The sequence below is a fragment of the Apteryx mantelli genome, chromosome 1 (assembly GCF_036417845.1).
Source record: "Apteryx mantelli isolate bAptMan1 chromosome 1, bAptMan1.hap1, whole genome shotgun sequence".
NCBI lineage: Eukaryota > Metazoa > Chordata > Aves > Apterygiformes > Apterygidae > Apteryx > Apteryx mantelli.
In genome coordinates, this window is record NC_089978.1 from 131,582,588 (window position 1) to 131,602,881 (window position 20,294).

Here is a 20,294-nt window from a genome sequence, read left to right on the forward strand (position 1 = left end):
CCTAGCCATCCTTCAAGAAACCTGAGCTCCCTAACTCCACCCAGAGAATGAACTTAATCTTGAAATTGTAATTTTACAGTAGTGTGTCATTTAGGAAAGAGGAGGTTTGAAATAGTTACATTTTGCAGATGGTGATTGATTGGTTTATACTGCCGTTTCTAACCCCTACAGGAGTAGCATTAAATCAGTGAATATTCAGCCATTATTTCCTGCAAGCAGTAGTGCTCCTTGGAGAAATTTATTGTCAAACACTAATCAACTCCTTCTATTTCCATACAATGTACTTCACCAGTTTTTCATCTTGCAGGCATACAGCTCCAGGGTGTTTTAGAAATGTTTAATAAGTTATCATTAATATCAGAGGGAATACTTTGCTCTTAAAATCTGCTCTTCATAGAATTGAACTATACTAGAATCTAGTGAAGTAATATTTTTGGTAGTATTGTACAGGGGAGTTGAAGATGAAAGACAATATCAACCATTTCATTATTTTAACTGTGGATGCTGCTAACAGCTGCCGTTAGCAGTTGATGCTTTGACTCAGGTAATTGTGTGGAAGGTAATGCAATGTTTTTTCCATTCAAATGCTATCTGACTGCTAACTTTAGCCATTAGTAAAGTGCTAGCTCTGTTGAAAGAGTGGATTTAAATTAAAAAAAAAAAAAAAGGCTATACTGAGCTTTGGGAGAAACTGCAACCACTCTCTGTTCCTCCTTTCCTTCCAAGTAGAAATAGAGTGCTCTTTGCTGCTGATGATTATAGGACAGCTTCTCCAGCAGCCTGATCACAAGGCCAGAAGTTTCCCTTCTCAGATATCTGATAAGGTGGGCAACAGGAGATGTCTCTGAGTGTTAACCCTGAGCTAGTCCAAAATGAAGTTAAATGCGTAGCCTTGGTTAATCCTAAACTTCTTCTTGTCTTTGATGTGACCACAGTGGTGCAGGCAGGACACAGGCACTTAAGTTTACAGCCAGGGGGCTTTCAATGGAACCTGTAGTACATAGTACTGTGACTTTAGGGCCTACTCCTGTGGAAATGTAGTCTTCTCTAGCTTTTCCTGCTGCGGTATTATGATTTAAGTATTACAGCCTGGTCTTCTAATCCATGTCTTAATTCTACCTGATGACTTTAGGAAGTGTACTTGGGATAGAAGGGCTGATTTCCTGTGCTCTGTGCTGCCTACAGCTTCATGCAACACCTCTCCTGCACCCAGGTTCTGCTCATGCAGTACTCAGTATCATTTCCTACTTTTTAGTGAGGCACCAGTTTCACCTCCTTATAGTAATCGGATCAGCAACCATCTCCTTAAGAGCTATTTTACAGCATACCAGGTAGCTCATTCCATTCCACTCCACTCTGGAGAAGGAATTACTAAATGCTGGTAGGCTTATGCCTAAGAAACTACCGGGAGAACAGAGGCTCTCCAAGTCTTGACTTAGGAAGTATGCCACCAACAGTGGCATGAAAATCCAGAGCCCTGAACCAGTTTTGGCTCACAGAGTTACTGAGGGTTCTTGCTCTGCTTTTTCCTTCCCTTGCATATAAGACTGAAGAGAGGCAGGACTGCTCATGCAGCAAGCATGCCTGTATTTTGTGCAATAGTTAGACTGAGTCCTACACTGTTCCCAGCACAAGGGATGGAAAAGGCAGAGGGACACTTCCATAGCTACTGGACTTCTGTTTTGCTCTGAGGGACTATTCTAGGTAAGGGGCCATGACACACACACTACCTTCTTGCAGGAGTGTTAAGATCTTCCTCATTCCAAGGGAACAAGGCACTATATCTGTGGGAATCTATCTATCTATCTATCTATATAGGAAGCTGCCCTTCCCCCTCAAAAGAGTACCTTTGTTAGATCCTGGAGCAGGAGGCATTCTGGGAGAAGGTTTAAGGACTCAATTTTGGCTTTCCATGCATAGCCATGTAAACTGCCTGTATGCAGTCCAGCTGTCTTCCATCTTTACATAGGAGCCATACAGGGAAAGGGGTTGCAGAAGATGGTTGCAGCTTCCCCTACTCGCAAAAACAGTGAGGAATGAGCTAGCACAGGTGGTCTCCCCCGTACAAACTGGAACATCCCCTACCCAACAGGGAGCAGAACTGATCTCTGCTCGCATCAATGCCTGCTTAGATCAGTCTTCCTCCCCCTCCCTCAAATGGGCCTGCTAATAAACCTTATTCAGGTAAACACTGAAAACAAGTCCACTCTTACACTTGGTCAGGTCAGACTAGAAGAAAAAAAAAAAAGAGTTACAGAACATTCCCCATCTTGGCCACCCTATCATGCGAGGATGTCATAATAAATGGATGGTTTTTTGGTCTGGTGACGAAACTGTTCCAGCTTCAGACCAATCCTGAGAAGCATAGCTTCATTCCACCATTTTGTCATGACCTGGGAGAAGGAGAGAGGGAAAAGAAATGGCAGGGGGGAGAGAGAAAAGCATCATCATCACATACAGACACTACTGAAAGCCCTGCAGAACATGGCTAAAATTACTTCCAACAGCACCAGAAGAGCACATGCTTTTCCCTTTTACCCCAGTAAATGTGGCATTGCTGCATTTGGGACAAAGGCAGCTGTCTGACATAATTCAAATACATAGAGCTTTCATTTACATGACACCATTTCAAGAGGGAGAAGAACAAGGAAGGGTTTAGAGAAATTACATAACTGAAAAATAAGGAAAAGAGAGGGAAGAGTAGTGACAGATGATAGGGAGAGCCAGGTGGTTAGTGATGCAAGTAGACAGGAAGATAGAGAAATCCATCTCCCAGATGCCAGAAGAGTCCTTCTGCCCTTCTAGGCAAGTCTTTACTCAGAATTTAAAACTTTATTACCAGTCCCTGTATATTCCTCAACAGTGCTGCGTGGAATGGCAGGAACCTGGTTATAGTGGCTTCAGTTCAGAGGGACTGTCTCACCTGGAGGCTGATAGGAAGCCCAGCAGCAGAATATCCAACGGGGACCACTAGGCCTGGAATGCCAGTGAAGTTGCCAAGCTGCATGAACCTGGGGGAGAAACTGTTATCAGCATTCCTGCCTTGGGACAGCAACAAAGTCAGCCTTTCTGGGAGAGGCAGCTAAGATGGATCTCTCCTGCTCTACAGCCTGAGCTCCTTTAGTTAGTGCAGCTAGTCCTCACCTACTCCCGAGCTTGGTTCTTTAGTACAAGCAGCACTCTTCTTACCTCATGGCCCGGACTGTGAGCGAGAAATCGCTGCACCCAGCCAGAAGGTCAGAGTCGTGGATTCTTGGGGCAGTGGAAGCAGCAGCTGTGGAAGGGAAGAATCAGGCAGTGGGCAATCTCTAAGATACAGCTCAGTCCCTTAAAGCTACGTTTGATCTACACTGGTGATGCAAACAACCCTCTTGGAGTGCAAAGAGGACATTGGGATTTATGATTTTAACAATTAGTTTCTAATTGGAATAAGACCATCTTTGTGTCTAAGAAGCAAATGTCCAGTCTCTCCTCTGTAACTGTGCCAGCTCTGCAGGTCCTATTTCAACTACCAAAAAGGAATTTTCTGACTGCCATGGATACAGGCAGCAGGTCTAGAAATGCGCAGCACTCATCCTAACCAGAACCCATTTTCTTCTACAGACCTGAGGCACTGCAAAGTCTTTGCACAAAAGTCATGCTCTTAAAATTAGGGAGGTGGAGATAATGAAGTAACTGTTCTTAAAATGCACCACGCAACTGTCTGGGAGCAGCTCTGTGGCTAAAACTGCTAATACCTGGTGTAAGGATACAGTTCACAGTGGTGAAAATTTCTTGCAAGAAGCCCATGCTCCGGGTCCTCTGCCGATTTGCCTGCAAACAGAGACTACTGTCTGACAGGGCCTCTTGGTTCATGAGGCTCACATCTGACAGTGACAGCCACTACTCATCAAAGCCTGCATTCCCAGCTTCATTCTTGCAGCTTGGACTCAATGTGAAATACACCGACCAGTCTGAGTGGTGTCCTCTGTGGTGCCCCACCATTTAGCATGTTCCCACAGCAGAGGGCAGTATTGCTGCGTGATGTCTTTCCACAGCCCCTGTCCCTTGCATGAGATTAAAGGAACCTTCCACCCCACCTTTGTAATTTTACTGGATGACTCCCTTCCAGCCTTCACCACAGTATGTTCCTCACCGTAATATAGTCCAGAGCTGTGAACTGGCAAGCCAAGGCCAGGCTGGCCCGAGTCTCCAAATTCTGTAACAGAAAACCTTGATCATGGCTCTGCTTGCAACAAGCTAGTTAACCATATCTTCTTGCTTTAGACAAGCACAGGGTAAGAAAGCAGCTTAAAACTCCCTCTTTTCTCCCATACCTTTCTCATCCTCATTAACTTGCCATCATGCATAAGTACCTTACTAGGAACCATAGTTCACATCTTTGCACACTTGGGCAGTCTTCTATGGTGCCAGGAAGAGTTTTACATTGGGCATGACAATTTGAGAGGGCTAAGATGTGGTTAATAGTAGGAGACTGGACTGGATATTTCAGGAGTTCTCTTTTAGGTCTACATTCCTGTATCAGTAGTCATCCAGCTGTTCCTTTGCCACAGAAAAAGCAGGAGAACCCCAGGTTTCTCACTGATATAGAGCACTTGTTCTGCATCAGCTGTGAAAACCACTGGCACTGATCCAACCTGCTGCCACTTACCATTTGCTGGAAATGTTTGTTGAAGTCAGGTTGCAGGAAGTCTCTCATCTCACTGAGAATGCAGATTGCGTGGGCCACTTGCACTTCCTCCATCTCTGGAAGAAACACTTCAACCACGCTGGCTCCCAGACTCTGCAGGTACTCCACAGCTGAGGACAGAACAGGTCGAGCACAGACAGCATCCTTGAGTTTAGCAAACGTTACAGAGGAGCTGAGAATCCCACTCCCTTGAAAAGTCAGAAATTCCATAGGCTGTTAAAATGCAAGTATCTTCAGTGCATCATGTGGCATGCAGACTGCTGCAGCTGCTTCTCATAGGTAAAAGCTTTAGGCCTAACGAGTGCTGAGGGAGCTGGCGGACGTTATTGCTAAGCCACTCTCCATCATCTTTGAAAGGTCATGGAGAACAGGAGAGGTGCCTGAAGACTGGAAGAAAGCCAATGTCACCCCAGTCTTCAAAAAGGGCAAGAAGGAGGACCCAGGGAACTACAGGCCAGTCAGCCTCACCTGCATCCCTGGAAAGGTGATGGAGCAGCTCATGCTGGAGGCCATCTCCAAGCATGTGGAGGAAAAGAAAGCGATCAGGAGTAGTCAGCATGGCTTCACCAAGGGGAAATCATGCTTAACCAATCTGATGATAGCCTTCTATGATGGAATGACTGGCTGGGTAGATGAGGGGAGAGCAGTGGATGTTGTCTCCCTTGACTTCAGCAAGGCTTTTGACACTGTCTGCCATAACATCCTCATAGACAAGCTCAGGAAGTGTGGGCTGGATGAGTGGACAGTGAGGTGGATTGAGAACTGGCTGAATGGCAGAGCTCAGAGGGTTGTGATCAGCAGCGCAGAGTCTAGCTGGAGGCCTGTAGCTAGCGGTGTCCCTCAGGGGTCAGTCCTGGGTCCAGTCTTGTTCAACTTCTTCCTCAATGACCTGGATGAAGGGACAGAGTGCACCCTCAGCAAGTTTGCTGACGATACAAAACTGGGAGGAGTGGCCGATACCCCAGAGGGCTGTGCTGCCATTCAAGGAGACTTGGACAGGCTGGAGAGGTGGGCAGAGAGGAACCTCATGAAATTCAACAAAGGCAAGTGCAGGGTCCTGCACCTGGGGAGGAATAACCCCATGCAGCAGTACAGGTTGGGGGTTGACCTGCTGGAAAGCAGCTCTGCTGAGAAGGACCTGGGAGGGCTGGTGGACACCAAGTTAAGCATGAGGCAGCAATGTGCCCTTGTGGCCAAGAAGGCCAATGGTATCCTGGGGTGCATCAGGAAGAGTGTTGCCAGCAGGTCGAGGGAGGTGATTCTCCCTCTCTACTCAGCCCTGGTGAGGCCACATCTGGAGTACTGCGTCCAGTTCTGGGCTCCCCAGTACAGGAGGGATGTGGCACTACTGGAGCAAGTCCAGCAAAGGGCTACAAAGATGATTAGGGGACTGGAGCATCTCTCTTATGAGGAAAGGCTGAGAGAGCTGGGCCTGTTTAGCTTGGAGAAGAGAAGGCTGAGAGGAGATCTTATCAATGTGTACAAGTATCTGAAGGGAGGGTGTCAAGAGGATGGGGCCAGACTCTTTTCAGTGGTGCCCAGCGACAGGACGCGAGGCAACAGGCACAAACTGAAACACAGACAATTCCATCTGAACATGAGGAAATACTTTTTCACTGTGAGGGTGACAGAGCACTGGAACAGGTTGCCCAGAGAGGTTGTGGAGTCTCCTTCTCTGGAGATATTCAAAACCCACCTGGACGCAATCCTGTGCAATGTGCTCTAGGTGACCCTGCTTGAGCAGGGGGGTTGGACTAGATGATCTCCAGAGGTCCCTTCCAACCTCAGCGATTCTGTGATTCTGTGATTCTGTGAACTAGTTCACAGTGCTCCAACAGAGCAGACCTAGGGGCTTGTAGGCAGGCTCATAACTTACCTACTATACTTTGGGCAAGTTTATCTCTTCCCTCTATCTCCTGGTTAATCTAGACAGTAAAGAGGGGTTGATAATGCCTCCCTGAACACTTGACATGACCAGTACAGTAAGAGCATGAAAAAGTTATTTAGCACCAGAAGATTCTCATTCAAAGCCTATTCTGAACAACAATGGTAGGGGAACCGTGGGATGGGCTCAGAGACCAAGTCAACAGTACAGGGTCACCGAATCCTAACACACTTTAGCAAAGCTGAACACGAGGACTTTGGTAAAAAGCGAATCTTTAGCAGCCTACGAAGAACACCTTTCTCTCTTTGATCCCAGCTTGTTGATAAACTCCCAGTCTTGCCTATTTCACTGGCATATGGTGTGTCCCTCCTAATAAAAGTCTACACATGTGAAGAAAGGCCAGATCTGGTGCAGGTAATATCTCTGAATTCTCCTTTGTTGAATAACTAGGATAACTAACCATCCACCTTTGAAGCTGCATGCCACTGGGAGAGGAGTTGTATTTTCAGGGAGCCTGTCAATTTGACATTTTAAAGCTACAGGCTATATTTTGGATCTCCGAATGCAAGTAAGCTGCAGAGTCTGCAGCACTCTCTGTGTCTACGGAAATAAGAGCTGGAAATAGGGAGGCTGAAGAAAATTCAGGCTAGCAAAGCCCAAGTACTGTGAACAACCTCAGCTCCAATGTGCAGGAGGCCAACTGTTCTGCCAGAGACTGTGGAGTCTCCCTCCTCTCCAACTACGCACCAAGTTCAATTTTGCTTAGTCTAAAATTTGACAAGGCCACCCTAATGGCACTCTTTGGCTGATTTCAAGGAAACACCACAGGACTGGACGCATCGTAAAGACCTAGCCTAATCTTTCCTCCTAAACAGTAGATTGTCAAACAAATCCCTCCGCTAAAAGTCTTTCACCCTTAAAGCTTGCAGAATGAGTATTACTAAGCACAGACAGAGCTGCCTTTATAGAGAGACAGAGACTTAACACATTAGACCCCATTCTTCCATTGTAACCAGGCAAGCCTACAACTGCTGAGCTTTTTAACCCTCAGCAGTCAGGAGGATTTCCCTAGTACAAGAATACCACTGTCTGTCCAGCCAGACATCTTCAAGCATCCCCCTTAAAGGACTTCAGGCCAGACCTCTTTAATGGGTGCATGAGAGGAGCACAAAGTGATACAATGACCTCAGATAGATGCAGAAATATTACATGCTTTTGCTCTTTACCTTTCTCACAGATGGACAGGACTTCTGCATCACATGCCTAGAGAAAAAGAGGAAAGGCCTGATCAGATTTTAATAGCTGCCCTCTCTCTCCCCCCAGCACACTCACCAGGACTTCAGTCCACACGGAGCTTTCTTTACTCCTGTCTCTGATGGTAGGGAAACACAGCCCTCCAGAGCTGCCTTTTGGCCACCAACTCCAAGAGAACAGCTTGGAGGTCCTAACTCTATGGAGAAGGAATAGTCTCCCTTTCCAGGGGAGAAGGTGTTCCTCCTCTGCCCTGAGGCAGAGCCGGAAACAGCCCTTGTTCTCCTCCAGGGAAGAAGTCTTGGGCACTTCTGTGGGGTTGCATTACAACTGCTAAGCAGTACTAGCTTGCCAGCCCAGTTTCTACATTGGAATGATGAAATACCATGCAGCAGCTACACTGTTGTAATCAAATGGATAAACTAATTTTCCTCATTTGTTTTTAAACAAATTACCTTTTGGAATCAGTTCAGAAGCATCGCTTCCAATGGAAACACTAGTATGAGGAAGCACACTGCCATCAACTGCACAGAGTCACTACCTTTCCTCACACTTCCAACAGACCTTTGCTCAAAGGCCTGTCTCAGGAAAGAAAGTCATCTCAGCGGATAACTTCACCTGAACCATATTCCCCTCTAAGTATAGGACTAAATATGAGGAGCTCTCAAGTTGACAGGCAAGGGAACACTGACCACGCTGAATTCCTTCAAAATCTCATCTTGCAAAGCACCAGGAAGAGAGAAACAGGACAGGCACCTTAAAAAATGTCCAGTCCACTCCCAGTTTTAAGCCCTTCAGGTCAGGCGCACACATATCTGACAGAGTTGCTTTGGGCTGCTTTAATCCTGCAGGAAACAAACAAGAGTTCCTCTTTTTATCTAGGATGCCTCTAGGAAGGCAGATCACCTGGACTGAAGAAGGGAGAGGGCTCACCTACCATATGGATAGAGTGGATCTGGCTCAGCAAGGATACTGTAAACAATAGCTGCATCTGCCACTGAGGTACAGATAGGGCCTGTCAAAGAGAAATCAATTATGTGTGTGACAAGGGGCAAACAGGACCTTCTTCCCAAGGCTTTTTGTAGGCATAGATTGCCTCCCCAAGCAGTGACAACACCACACAGTGAGGTCCCTGAAGTGAAACACAAGCCCTCTTACCCACACTGACTGTGGAATAGGAGAGTGGGAGGCTGCCATGAGAACTGATCCGCCCAAATGTACCTTGAGAAAAAGAAATAGACAGGTAGATATGCAAGGTAATAACAAGCAGTTGTTGGTGAGATCTGACCTGGACAGCTCTGGCCCTCCCAGCCATGTTCCTCAGCATTTGTCAGTAAGCAATATACCCCTGCCAGTCACTTCTCTGTCTGCAGTTTCAGACCCTGATCACTGATCGTTCAATACCCAGTTCTGCTGACTGCCAGTCTCATCAGTGAAGCAGCTGAGTTCAAATACTGAAACCATTTCCCCCCATAAGAAATGATCTAGTGAAGAGGAAATATGTGCAGGGATTTATGAAATAAATGCATTTAAATAGGCAGAAGCAGCACCTATGGTGCAGAGGATGGAGAGGCAGGAACAGAATTATCAACAGGAGGAGATGCTGGGCTCTGGGACCAGATCACTGCTCCAAAAGATCTCACTGCTTCACCAGTGAGACTTAATGCCTAACACCAGTTGTCTTCTGTGAGTGTTCTTGTTGCCTCTTTGTGACCAGTTACATTTGTCATAATCATCATGATCTTCTTCAGATCAATCAAGATGAATCAAGTCAATCACGTGTGAACAACGGAAAAACAGGGTAATGGTTTGAGTGTCTGGTCTCAGATGAAGCAGCTGAGATCCTAAAGGATGATAAGCCTTTCCTAAAACCCAGTATCTCTTCCAAGTGGCAATCCTGCCTGTCTCTCCATCCTTCATGCTGCAAATACTGCCCTGTGCATTTCCTGTGCACGTTCCCCCTGATTACATTAACTCTTACTGGAAAAATTGCTTTGCAAACTGTTTTCAGGAATGCATCCTTGACAGATAAGTCTACATCCTGATTTGGTACAAGCCTGTTACCAGGTTTAACTTACCAGATATGAGTCTGAGCAGTCTCAGCCTCCCCATCTAATTGGGGTGATGGGAATCCATGTTTGGTGGAACTGCTTTTCACTAGCTCACTATGGATACCCAACCAAGTTGGGAACACCTCCCGGCAGAGGGACAGAGAAGGAGGATAGAAAAGGGAAGGGTGGGTAGAAAGAGAGGAAGCACGTATGTTTTGTTGAGCATTTGGTTCACATACAGAAGTTAATATTTTTTTGAATGTCTGTTCAGTGGCCAGTACTGGGAACACTTCCACTCTGCCAGTCCCACCTGTATGACTCACACGGTGTTATACTCCAGAGTTTCTCTGGTCGAGTTTTTTATGACAGGAATTAATGGAACATGCCTGACTTGTTTGTGGCATCCTATCTGATGCAGAAATGATTAAAGGGGCACTACCTTTCAGCCCTACCACACCACAGAATGAAGCAGGAATCCTCACAGAGCCTCCTCCATCTGTGCCAACAGCCACTGGGCAGAGACCTACAAAAAACGTAGTGGTCTGGGATCAGACAGGTGTCATGTTGCCCCTTCCATCCTGCTGCCAACTGTAGCCAAGACAGCACACAGAGATTTCTGTTCAGCTAGGAGTTCCCCCAGCTTCCAAATCCCCTCATAAGAAGCTAATGTTTGAGACTCAGGCCCTTCCTCTTCCCCCCTCTAAGCTCAGTTTAGGACCACTTACCTGCTGCTACAGCTGCCGCTGATCCACTGGAGCTCCCACCTGTGTAGTGATTGGGCTTGTAGGGATTCCTTGGGATCTTGTGGCACCTGAGGCAGATAAGCATTATAGAATCTTTTTCTAGGAAGGACCAAATGCATTATAGGGCAGGAAAGATCCAGAAACATAGCTCAGGGATTCAATTCTCCCAGTAAAGAGACACCCCTTTTATCCCAGATAGTGCTATGTCCCTAGAAAATGAGGCCCAAAAAAGATTTATGGCTCAGAGTCCAGTCTCCTGTTATCATAGGCAGCCTGTCTGACAAAGAGCAAAGCAAGAGAAAGGATGCCATTCCAGCTCTTCTCTCTGTGATGGTGCTGTGCCATGTGAAGCATTACACATTTCCAAAAGATGGAGCAATTGCTGACCAGCTCTTACAGAATCACAAGCAAGTTAGCATCCCCTGCTCTGCCCTTTATTCTAGAGCAGTGACTCTTGAACTCCCTATTCCAACCACAGGCCCCACATACCAGAGAGGCCTGCCACATTGAAAGGTATCTAGCTAGTGTGGCAGACCACAAGCAGTGGGAAATGCCCTGGCACTCTGAAGCAGCTGAAGGGGAGTCCCAGTTCCATGCATACATGCATGCATGAACTGTGGTTCTACAGGTGACTTATTAAGGCCATCTGGACCGCTGCTCTGGAATAGCTGTTCTCAGCTTGCTATAGTTGAAAAATTCACAAAATTAAAACAAATTACAGTGACCTGTTTTAGCTTGGAAATAAAAACAGTCAGTTCTCCTGAGTTGGTTGTACCTCTTCTCACTGTTCTGGGCCTTTATCTACTACCGTGACTAAGCAGTTTACTATTTACTTGTTTTCTGTCCCTGAAGCTTTCACCTATCACTCATCCTGTAAACATTCACACCTCCAAACATGTAAGGTCTTGGCAAAGCAACATCATTACTCAGCAGACACCACTTGGATCCTCTTTTTCTTTTGGTTCCAGGAACCTTCAGGCTTCCACAGTTGTCCTGACCCTCAAATCTGCAATGCTGGGTTTTCCTATCCCCAGGGTTCCCCCTGCACTGGGCATTTTGTCAGTTTTATTTCCACATGTTTACCCTATTTTTGCACCCTTCCCTGTCAGGTCTGGACATATCTTCAGGCCTTTCTAGATTGGTGCGGGTTGGGGGGGGGGGGAAGGAAGAGAGAAAGGATTTTTACCCATTAGGGTTACATCCAGTTGTTCCAGTCCCTAGTTCATGCATGTTTGAGACCCCAATAATGATAGCTCCAGCCTCTCGCAGTTTCTTGGCCACAGTAGCATCTTCTGTCTCAGGCTCTGTCCCAAGATACTCTGTTCCCACTCGGTGATGGTAAGGCACCTTAGCAAGAAGACACCTTGTCATGCATCCTAAAACCCTAGTCAGGCAGGCAAGCACATGTACATGCTTTACAGTTCACCCCCACAACAGATCCCAGACATCACAACCCACAGAGTTAAGACGCAGCCAGGCAGCTTCCTTCTCCATCTTGTTCTGTATTGGTTTCTGTTAGGAGGGACACTTAACCCTTCAATATTTGATCCTTCCCACATGCAGAGGAGTTCTTATACTGCCATAATATGGAGGAGCAGAAACACATAGATTATCTAGAGCAATTCAGTTGTTATGCCCAGAGGCTACAGAACGGACACTTTGGCCCCACGGCACACAGCAGTTCCATTTTCCACTTTTCTATGGAAGGAGCTGCAGTGTTTCAAAGTAAGGCACCAAGATTAGATGGATGTTAAAATACCAGATGGGCTCATTTTCAGGGTATGCTAAGTACTTTCCACTCAGATACAGCAGTAGAAGAACCTGTACGTAAACAGGACTCCCACCCTACAAGTAGGTATCTGCAGAGCCTATGACAGCTCGATGGCACCAACAGGAATACTTAATAGTAACTGTTACTAGGCCACATGCAAAACACCCCATGGCTGGGGATTTTCAGAGTAACTTGCATATTTCTGACAAGTATGTCCTTTAAGGTAAGGGGAAGGAGATGCTTAGCCAGTGGAGCAGAGTCAGTGCCTGAGAAATCCATGCAGTTACAGCTACTGCTACAGATGTATTTACTCATTCTGATTTTGTCAGATAAGTTCCCCACCCTACTCCCACATTCTACTCCCTATGGACTAAAGAGATCAGTACCAGATATGAAACATGTCTGTCATTGCCCAGATCTGTCTTCACCTGGGAACACCTGGGAACCCTACCAATTACAAACCTATATACTACCCCTTATTACAAACATATTCTCAGCCTTCTGCTGAGGAGTTGGTCTTATAACCTTGCTGCAGTGAGTTGCACAGGTTGACCACTTTATATTTGCAGGAGCAAAAAAGATACTGTGAGCTTCCTGAAATAGGTTGCTTTGAGCTCCTTCACAAGAAGGAGCAAAACAAGCTCCTAGAATGCCCTACAGCATGAACTGACAACTAGACAAGGAAACCCACCACTTTAAACTCTTCTTTCAGGCACACTGGGATCCCATCCAGATAAGACAGGGTACATTTATTCCTGTAACGAGCAGTGGAGGCCTCAGCCATCTGCACAGAGGAAAAATAATTAGTTGAACTGAAGGTCATTACCAGTATCAGAGCAGAAGCTACAAATGGCCTTTTCAAGCTGCTGCTAAGCCAAACTGTAAGTTTCTTTCTTTTTCTACCATTCTCTGATGGAAAACTATTGCTTAGAGGCCTCTGTGCTGCTAACAGTTGCCACAAAAGCTAGAAATCTTGTTTCAAACATAGTGACTCAGTAGAAAATAGATTGTCTTAATGCTACCTGTCTTTGGAGGAAAGGAAGCAAACTTGTTTGTAGTCCTCTACCCAAGGAGGGAGGAAAAATATACATACTTTTCTGTGCAATATATCTGCAGAAGAGCTGCTCCCCCTTCTAATAGATGCTATTGCTGTTGGGGCGGCAGAGGCCCCTTTTCTACCACAGGCAGACATTACCAGCATTATTTGCTCATGGTCCCATTGCACTATCGCTCGGAGCGGGGGTGTGGATTTGTCGCAGTCCTCCAGCACGGCAATGATGTTCTTTGCTACCTGAGATGGTGTCAGCTTTCCACTCCTACGGGACAGGAGAGGTTGGGACTTCATTGTAAGACCCCCCACACCACACCTATGCACAGGGTTTGCCCCTCACATGTAGCAAGATGCAGCTGTCACTTCTGTAACAAAGAACTAGATAGGAATCTGTGGGTGGTGATAATTTCAACACAGTTTACACCATCAAGACAGGAGACTCCTTTCTTTAAAGGGGAAACCCAGATATTCCTGAAATACCAGATGAACAGGGAAACATGGCTGAGAGCTCTTGAAAGCCTGAGGCTATGAAACTCCCAGTATCGTGAGCTAGGCTGAGAGGTCAGCCCTCTTTATACACACCTCCCATTACAGAGAAGGGGCCCACAGAGGCACTGTCATAATCTACCTTTAACAAGGAGGCCTTGCCTCCCTCCTGGCGTTACACCATAAACAGACCTGGCCCTGGTTGATACTAAAGCCTCATAGTCAGGATGAACCCTAACACCAGACAGCAACATCAGCCTTTTGCACCAAGGCCACAGCTTTCTGGCAGAGGTGGCCATTGAGGAACATGTGCCAGGTTCCCAGGAGGGTTTATCTGAGCGCTCCAGATCTGGGCACATGTGCCAGAAGCATCTAGGAGTTATCAAGCAACCAACAGCTTGCAGTGCCACAGAGTCAGGGATGTGCTTCCAGCTGCTCCTGACCTGGACACACTTGCTGGGTGGATGCAGTCAAACTGCTCACAGCAGCACGAGCAGCAGGGGAATCAAGGGACTTTTCAGAGACTTGCAGTATGTGCAACTCTTACCATCCAGATGAACCTTCCTCTCCTTCCCTCTCACTTGTCTGGGCAAACAAGGTATGTAGAAATCCCTCCCAGAGAGGACTGACAATAAGCCAAGGATAACGGCATGTAAATATCCTTGTGGGGCTTCTAAGAGTTTTGCCAGCTCCCCAGGTTGGCTTTTCTTTGTTATTCTATTAGAGGGAAAGGACTGCAGAAGGTGGTGTGAAGCAATGGTACGTTGAGGACAATCCTAACAAAGAGGTACCAGAGAGCTTGTGGAACAACACTGGCCTGCAGCAGGGGAACATGCAAGACAAGTTGTTCCCAGACTATAATTTCACCTACCGGTAGCAGTCCAGGTAGTCTTTAATTCCTTTGAAGCTAAACCCATCAGTGGCATAATCAGGCCTGCAAAGAGAAAATTAAAGGGGCAACTGTACTGCCAAAAGTCACCTCTGTTTAGAGCTGCAGAGTCCCCCTGGGACTGCGGATTTCAATGTCACAGTCCAATGCAGGTTGAGCACTGCTCACCTCCACTAAACTTGATGGTTATTCTTTGGGCCACTAGCCCAAACATTTCAGCTCCATCAGACTCCTTGCAGACGAGCAAAGACACATGTACACTAAGAGTGCTGCAGAAATAAGGGGCAATCTTGTCAACATGTTCTCCTTGCTTCATATACCTACTGTTGCTTCATATATCTACTGCAAGAAAGTAGTCACTAAACTGTTTGAAATTTATTGCAGATTTACATTTGCTGCTCATCACTGGAGCGATGCAGAAGAGCTAAAAAATACCAGCAAACTTAGTTCCAGGATCTCTGCCTCAAGTTTAAGTCAGAGTTAGGCAGCAGTGCATATGGTATGTGGTGGCTGGAGAGGGAAGAGGCACTACACAGCATACGCAGGAATTTACATCAGCAAGCTGCTTAAAGATCAAGTCTGTGGCTCTAGCACCTAAGAAACAGAGCATTTCTCATCACAGTAAGATGAGCAAAAGAAAACACAGGAAGAACCAGCTACAATTACTACTCCCGTGATGTCTCCATATCATCACTCAATCCAGAAGCTATATCCTGGAACAGGACAGCATAAGGTCCCATAAGATGCTATGTAGGGAAGAGGTAAGATACAAGTAACTTGCCCAGTAATACTGGGCAATGTATCAATATATCACTGGTAGAGCAGGGGACACAGAACCTGACCAGCATCTGCAGGAAATACACCCCTTCCTGCAAAGTGAAGGAGCTGAAAGTATTTCCTTGCTCTAACTTAAGAACTCAAGGAGGGAGAAAGTTTAGTCTTGCTACAGGCTGAGCTATAAACAGAGAAATGACTCTCTCTGTCACTGAAGTGCAGCTCACAGACTTCTTCAGTAGCCACTGGATAGGTCCACAGCTGAGAACAAAACCAGATGGGGTCCAGCCGCTCCCAGCCCACCTCAGCATCAGATCTCAGTGAGACATGTGAACCAAAGTAACTTTTCACCCCTAATCTAGGAGGATTTATTCAAGTACATCAAGAAGCTGAACAGGCTGTTATCCAAGTAACCTAACTAACAAAGCCTAAATTCTTGTGGATTGTTTTCTTTGTACCGTGCATTCCTTCCCTCCTCTCAGCAACCTCCTTCCTCTATGTTCTCTTTATGATTCCTTGCAGGCAAGAAACAGCACATCTGCAAACTCACTTGAAGGGATGACAATGCTGACTAGCCAGCCACTAAGCACACCTGCTCTGACAGTGCAACCAGAGCCACGGTGAGGCAAAGACTGACAGAATTTGGTCTCTCCCCACTACACAGGCTCCATGAAATTTGTAGAAACTTGGTTGTCACTGCTAACAACTTATGAGTTACAGGAAGGATGACTGATAGCACTGTTTCTTTTGAAAAGCAGCATGGTGTGGGAAAAGGGATTTTAAACACAGATTATTGACAATGAGTTTCCCACTACTATAATAGCATCAACACATGTGGTCTTCCACTCCACTCCTACACATCACCTACTGACCTTGCATCTATCAGCTGCTTGATAATATCCGAAGTGCTTTCAGCCTCAGACTTGTCCTTTGTAAGCTCTGCAGCAACCTCTGGGATAAATGTGGGATCTTCGTGAATATCAAGAGAACGCATGAGAGAGAATTTGTTCAGCCTGAAAGAGAGACAATCACTGCTGGAGCTTGCAAGTTCCACCATGACTTTGATTTTTTTAGATTGTTTAAAGGTAACTTAATTCTAGGACATTTTCCCTTAACAATCTGCTTCTTACAGCATGGAGTTGCAACAGTTACAAGATAATCTCTCACACCTTTCCTCAAGGTAGCATAAACCCTACTGTGCTTGCTTAACAAAGCCTCCTACTTCTTGACATAAGGCCAGCCAGCCAGTCTCCATCAACCCAAGCTGGAAAAGAACCAATGAAAGTTTTCCCATTCACTTTAATTATACACATTTCACCCACAGACCAAAAAAAAAGACAGGAGTGGGGAGCAAAAGATAAGGAGAAAGTAGTAAAACCCATCTATACAAGCACTAATCCTGTTAAAATAAGCACCTATTCAGAATTTTCCATGACCTGTCTCAACTTGTTTATAATGAAATATAACAGGGGTCATAGCAAGGATTCAGGCTTGGAATCGGTAACAAAGCAAGGAAATCAAGACCCTGTCACAGATATCAAGAAACAACCCACTGTATAATAGCAGCGACAGTTGTCTGGTTTTGATTCAAACAAACAAACAAACAAACAAACTTGTGGCATGCCCAGAAGTGAAAATTCAGGTTTACCAAGAGTGCTTAATATACTTCTTAGTGTCTTGGAAACTGCAGAGATGGTCCACCACGTTACAGGCAACATATACAAGTTAAGTGTGAGGCTGAGGTTCCTGACACCTCTTAACTGAGTGGTTTTCAGTGCAATGTACACTTGAAAAACATAGGTTCTAACTAAAAAACTCCTAAGAGTGAGAGAGAAGGAGAAAAGGCTAACCTAAAATGGTGAATATCTCTAAAAAGAACATATTAAAAACCCTGAACTTCATGTCTGGCCTCATTTCCCCACTACAACTGGTGATAAACAGAGTAGATTTGCACATCCCCAAGCTTTGAAAGAAAGACTGTTCTTTTGCAAGAACACAGTAAGACTAAGAGGCAATCCAATGAAGTTTCTGTGCACCAGCCTGGCTGTGAAAGAAGGTTAATTTCTTCTGATAAAGGGCCACTCAAACCAGAGTTTGTAAACAAAAATCTAGTAAATAACCACTATGAAATAATCTTTTCTCACTCTTCACTCAAGTTATGCAACTTCCCTCTTAGAAAAGGTTATTTCAGATAACCTGTAAGAGGTATGCAGTGCAAGCACCGTAAAAAGGGAACTTAAAGGGGAAAAAATCCCCACTCTTACCTTAATAAGAATGGCAATAAGCAGATCTGTCCAAAAGCCTAGAAGAAAATGAATGCAAACATTGGTTTGTATCTACTTTGACCTCAGCACCCTCCTCACTAGATGAGGAATGCTGGATGCGCTCACAACTGCTGCAGCCTTGGCCTCTGAGCACCCTCTCTGAGCATGCTGTGCTATGTAGTAAAAAAAAAATATATATATAGTTGAAATACAGTTATTTCAGGCCACAAACTTGGCCTGAAATGCCTTCCCCTCTCCTCTCATATTCAGAGAATCAGAAGGATTGTATTCTTCTGGATCTCCTGTAGAAACGTGCATATGTCCTTCCCCGACTCGGCCCCAGAAAGCCTGCACTTGTAGACTACAGTAATGTTAGATCAACTGCAAGGCATACAAAGCTCCCATCTGTTACTTTCTTAATGGTCTGCAGATTATGCAAACATTGGATAAGGTGTAGAAGTTTATTATTATTTGGCTTATCCCACTATTAGCATCTTTTCTGTTACCATTCATCCTCAGCTGCCCTTTAGAAGACAATCAGCTCAGCTCCTGCTGTAAACTGAGTCAACTTGGAAAAGCATTAGAAATGTAGAGATTCCATGGTAGCAGGCAGCTGAAAACACCCTTTGAATACCTTGGTACCTGATGTAGCAATACCAGCAGTCCCAGATCAGCCTTGTTCTATCCTGTTTTAATAGCTCAAGAATAGATTTCCAAATCATGTTAAAGGAGTGTGGCTTAGTACAAGTCTGAAGCAAGACTCACAGTCCTAGATCTATAGAGAGATATATCGCACATTACAGAACCATTACAGTCTTTTGAAAAGGCAGTGCTCCTAATCTACACCCGCAGTGATCCAAGACAAAGAGAATCCTGTACGAGTTTGAGAATACTGTGTCCCCACCTCCAAGAGTGATGTCAGGGAAGGGGGAACTACAAGCCCCAAGGTCACACACCAAAAGTGGCCATAGAGCAAAGGATAAAAAGGCATTCCTGCTATTATGTCCTGAAACAAAACTGCTTGCAAGGTGATCTCGCAACAATCTCAACAATAAAGGAATAACCCATTGCTAGCTTCCACGCCAGTCCCAACGACTTGCCAAGATCTCAAACAGGTCACATTACTGAAATGAGACACTTCTGCATCACCTTGACACTGGCTCAGAAGGGAAGATGTAGGAAAGGCAGAGCAACACCAACAATAAAATCCAACTGCTTTGGAGTGATCAATGCTACAAGTCACTGCAGAGGGGAAGCAGTCTTTTCACGCCATCAGCACTCTCCCATGCAGCAGTCACACCTGTTCCCAAGCACTCCTCCACAACTGTCACTGCCAGCATGGCAGGGATAAATCCACAGGCTTAAAAACATGCCAAAACCCGGTGAAGCATAGCTCTGCTTAGGGCAACTGTCTTAAGCTTCTTCACAAAAACTACACTCAGAAGTGCTCAAGGATCAGAATTCCTTTATGTCCCAGTAAAGTTCGCAATTACTTTATTCTGCGTTTGATCTCTAGTCCAGGCTCTCCCCACAGTCACAACACCAGCACTTCAGAGAACAGCTTTCTTTTCCTACCACATCCTGCCCAGCCAGCCACCAGTACCACTTGGAGGACCCAGAGAACCAAAAAGCATTGAGAGAGCATGAACCTCCCTATAATGCAAGAAGTATTCAGGAAGCACGGATTTATCTTTATTCCAAGACCTGCTCCCTCGGAAACCCTTGACAGCGTTGGCCTCGTTTAGTTCCCCTGTGCAAACAGGGAGGGTTTTACTGCCTCATTTGCTTATCGGCATCCCTGCCGGGGAAGCACCATCAGGCGCCCTTCCCCGGCTGATCCTCCCCACCCCGCGCAGCTCCCCGCCACCCCTGGCGAGGCCTCCAGGGTCCCGTCCCCCCCCCCCGGGGCTCACCGAAGCGCTCCCGGTGACCGTTAAACGGGGATCACCGCCGCCCCCGCGCCCCCACTCACCGTGTTGGCCACATGCGCGAAGAGGCGCAGCCAGAAGCCGCTCAGCCGCGGGGCCCACTGCGGAGAGGAGGCGAGAGGTGAGCGCCGGGCCCGGCTCCCCGCCGCCCTCCGCCGCCCTCACCCCCCCGGCGCTCACGGTCTCCCGCGGCGGGCGGCGGCCCCGCGTCCCGGCCCGGCCCGGCTCCCGGTGGTGCAGCACGGCGCCCGCGCTGCCCGTGTGCCGCCGCACGCAGCCCAGGTACACGGCGGCAGCCGACAGCAGCGACAGAGAGAGGAGCAGCAGCAGCGCCATGATGTCAGCTCCAGCGAAGTCCGGCGCCGGCGGCCCTGGGGCAGGCCGGGCGGCGGGGCGGGGCGGGGCGGCGGCGGCGGTGGGCCCGCCCGCTCCCTGGGCGGCTCTGCGGCCCGGCAGAGCCCGCGGGTGGGGGCGCTGAGCGCCTGCACCGGGCGCGCTCCGGCCTGCGCGC

At 46.7% G+C, this 20,294-nt stretch overlaps 1 protein-coding gene and 1 long non-coding RNA gene across 4 annotated transcripts; one reads left to right on the plus strand and one right to left on the minus strand.

The window, feature by feature from the left end:
• Positions 1 to 202: 202 nt before the first annotated feature.
• Positions 203 to 20,141, minus strand: LOC106490646 (uncharacterized). 3 transcript variants are annotated; one of them, XM_067302130.1, is made up of 20 exons: positions 19,964 to 20,141; positions 19,828 to 19,884; positions 17,856 to 17,893; positions 16,464 to 16,604; positions 14,800 to 14,862; positions 13,587 to 13,707; positions 13,083 to 13,175; positions 11,807 to 11,967; positions 10,603 to 10,688; positions 10,317 to 10,400; positions 8,985 to 9,047; positions 8,764 to 8,841; positions 8,583 to 8,671; positions 7,802 to 7,838; positions 4,652 to 4,800; positions 4,136 to 4,198; positions 3,738 to 3,813; positions 3,190 to 3,274; positions 2,924 to 3,011; positions 203 to 2,393 (listed from the first exon to the last, which is right to left on the minus strand). In XM_067302130.1, the coding sequence occupies exons 1-20, from the start codon at positions 20,117 to 20,119 to the stop codon at positions 2,283 to 2,285; spliced, it is 1,839 nt and encodes a 612-aa protein (XP_067158231.1). In that variant the 5' UTR covers positions 20,120 to 20,141; the 3' UTR covers positions 203 to 2,282. The 3 variants fall into 3 exon arrangements, with proteins under 3 accessions (XP_067158231.1, XP_067158243.1, XP_067158235.1); XM_067302142.1 differs by lacking the exon at positions 17,856 to 17,893 and having other exon boundaries at positions 19,964 to 19,978; XM_067302134.1 differs by lacking the exons at positions 17,856 to 17,893; positions 19,964 to 20,141 and having other exon boundaries at positions 19,828 to 19,952.
• LOC136992638 (uncharacterized) lies at positions 13,185 to 16,470 on the plus strand. The gene is made up of 3 exons (XR_010885082.1): positions 13,185 to 13,272; positions 15,202 to 15,578; positions 16,114 to 16,470. It is a non-coding gene; the product is annotated as an uncharacterized lncRNA (long non-coding RNA).
• Positions 20,142 to 20,294: the final 153 nt, after the last annotated feature.